The following is a 3,068-nucleotide window of genomic DNA, read 5'->3' on the forward strand; positions in this document are numbered from 1 at the left end:
ATAACATGAATATATCACTACATACTAAATTCTGCATGAATAAAAAAAAGCACTGTGGCTGTTAGTCAGTTGGGCTGCAAGATCCTCCCGACTATCATGACCTGGCTCACTTACAGTCTCTGCTGGGACCTGCATCTCTGAAGGCAATGTGTCTCCTCGCTGTCCATCTCTCTCCTAAAATGAAACTAAGAAGTGTCCCGTGTCTGATTCCTCCCTCACCACTCTTGCACCCACCCATCTTCAGACCCTGCCCATATCTGGAGTTGGACTCCGACAGTTTATGATTTACTTACTAATGAATTTTAGTAAAGTCTTCAAATACAACTTTATTTTACTTAGCATTAACAACGAAGGAAAAAAGTATACAGGTATACAGCTAACAAATTAACAATCATATATGAAATTTTCAAAAATAACAATAAAAAGTTTGCCACTTTACTTTTCTTTCACCATTGTATGACATCACATTTCCATGAAACTCCCTTTTCCAATGCAATGATACCTAACATTTTAGTAAAAACAAAGTAATGTTTTCCAGTTTGTTGTAAAGTAACAAAACTCTGAGTCCTAAGTTGACAAGTGACAATAACCATTTTTATGCAGCTAATATAAAACATGGCACAAATCACTGCTTAATTAAAGGGACATTTGCAAAGTAACAAAAATAGCTACATTTTACTAATGAATAGAAGGTCAAGAATGTATACATTTTGCTTCTGGTATTCTATGAACTCTCCTCTAATTAGGAGTCTGTGACTGTTCTTCAAACAATGTAGAAACTATAGAACAGACTCAACTACTTCTGGGACAGAGGCTTGGAATGAACCCTGGCTTTGGCAACAGCGCTAGCCCTACCTTGAGCTCTCCTTCTTGCTCCCCCTGCCTGATCTCTAAGAGCCAACTGGTAGAGATTGGGGAAAGCACTAGGGACAGTGCCATTGACCTTAGCTAAAACTTCCAAGACTTTCATCTTGGTGGTTTCAGCATAGGCTCTGGGACCCCACAGGAACTCATAACTTGGGGGATCACTGCCAGGAATCTGGTGGTACTCAACATAATTTTCCTGCACTAGATCTTTTATGAATTCCTCAGGTTCCCCAAAGATTAAGTGCTTCTTCCCAGCATATACTCCCACTCCATTCAGAAATTGCCAGACCTCTTGCTCAGTGGCACGATTGCCCTTCATGAAGATCACACCTAGGATGGACATCAGAAGACCAGTCCTGGGCAACCCCCAATTGCTACTCAGACTTCCCTCAGTGGAGAGACCCAGTTTTCCCACCAGCAAATAGGACTGAGTGCTGGGATCTATTTCCTTCAACTCAAGACCAAAGACTAGCTCTAGGCGTGCAGAGGTTCTACGGAGGATCTCAGGGAATTGTTCCTTAAACTTCTTGTTTACTATTGCCAGCATTTCACTCCGTGTAACTGCCTCTTTCATCTTAAACTTATCTAGCAGGAATTCTATCAGCACACTAGCCTTCCGCATGATAGGATCTTTAAGGGTGTGCTGAATGGAGGTTGCTGCCTGGGAAGCATCTGAACTTTGCTTACTAGCAAGAACAACAGCATTGCGAACACCTAAAACAGAGCCTGTGCTAGACACAGCTGCACTAAGAGATCCAGGGGATTTCACCCCCTGTGGAGCACAACCATCAGGGAAGTTGGAGCCATCACTCTGGTCAACAGGAGAAGCTGCTTCCTCTGCACTGTGGTGAACTTCTGGGAGACCCTGGAGCTCAGTGCGTGCCTGTTGTCGTTTTGCACGGGAGCGGCTCTTACTCTTTTGACCCCTAGGCATGATGACTGGATTCAGGGATGAAGGAGGAGAGCTGACAATACAGAAATCTGGAAGGGTAACAATGACAACCTGTAAGCACCACAGTACTATCAGGTAGACAATACCTTGGATTTAACAAAGACCTGCTGTTTCAGTTTTCCAGAAGGGCATCTTTGGAGGAACATACCAGGGCTCCTGTCCTTGTGGGTCACTCTCTATTCTGCCAACCCTGTGGAGGAAATTAAAACTAGTTAGACCACTGCACAAAAGTATAGTTCCAGGCTTCCAAGTGTAGCTCAGATCTTTCGCTAGCATCCCTTGAGATCAAGACTCAAGAATTCCCTGACTTTACATTCACAATCAATCATATTTATTGTTGGCAAAGTCTGTAAGCCCATTTCCTTTTGCTCTCCTCAAGCTAACACTCCCGACTCCCTCAGTGTCACTCAGGTAGAAATTTAATCTGCCCTACTCCCTACCTAGTCATTCAGAGAGCAATGGGGACTCAGTACTAGTAAAAATGGAGATACTTGAGGGATTTTGCTGTTACAAGGAGTGTTGTTTCCATGGTGATTAAAGTCCTCATCCTGACTTTATCTGACCTGGGTATGATGTCTAGCTCTTTGTGGCAATCAGGTGAGGCCCTTTACAACAAAGCTATTATTGCCTTACTTGCTTAAGGGAAAGTGAAGGAGCCCTTCAGTCTTTAGTCTTAACTGGACCCACTTAGGCCACTATACAGAGGTGGACTCCTGTGAATGGGCAAACTCATTTAGGCCACCATATGTGGCAGAGGCCAGTGTCCATACAAACCCACTTAGGCCACCATACTGGAACAGAGAGGCCTGATACAGGGGCTGAGGCCTGTGAAAACAGACCCACTTCGGCCACCACACAGCATTAGCGATCTCTGTATGCCGACCCCTAGCTCCAGAGCATGGAATCTTTTCAAGGCTGGCCTCGCTCTGGCCCCTTAAAGCTTGATTTACTTCTGCTTCTGTTGTCTAAGTCCAGCAGCCTCCTGCCAGGGCCTTGGTTCTATGAGACCAGCAGAAAAGCAGACAGGATCTAGGTATAACTGCCACATCGACCTGAAAATTCTAGAGATACGCACTGGGCGCCAAGCCAAGCGGGGTTTTTTGTAGGGGGGTGGCCATGATAACAAGGAGAGTGGGAGCTTTGAAGTTGCGACAATTTTAAAACAGGTTACCCACCCAAAAACCCAGTAATACCTAGGATCGATCTCTGCAGCTTACGGGACACCGAGCTTCTCACGCCAGGATCACTG

General features: G+C 44.8%; 1 protein-coding gene across 1 annotated transcript; it reads right to left on the reverse strand.

Moving 5' to 3' along the window:
• Positions 1–312: 312 nt before the first annotated feature.
• Positions 313–3,068, reverse strand: LOC101836057 (melanoma-associated antigen B1-like). Its single transcript, XM_005080073.4, has 3 exons — positions 3,013–3,068; positions 1,968–2,009; positions 313–1,848 (listed from the first exon to the last, which is right to left on the reverse strand). The coding sequence occupies exon 3, from the start codon at positions 1,799–1,801 to the stop codon at positions 797–799; it is 1,005 nt and encodes a 334-aa protein (XP_005080130.1). The 5' UTR covers positions 1,802–1,848; positions 1,968–2,009; positions 3,013–3,068; the 3' UTR covers positions 313–796.

Source organism: Mesocricetus auratus, unplaced genomic scaffold (genome assembly GCF_017639785.1).
Source record: "Mesocricetus auratus isolate SY011 unplaced genomic scaffold, BCM_Maur_2.0 Super-Scaffold_100003, whole genome shotgun sequence".
Taxonomy (NCBI): Eukaryota; Metazoa; Chordata; class Mammalia; order Rodentia; family Cricetidae; genus Mesocricetus; species Mesocricetus auratus.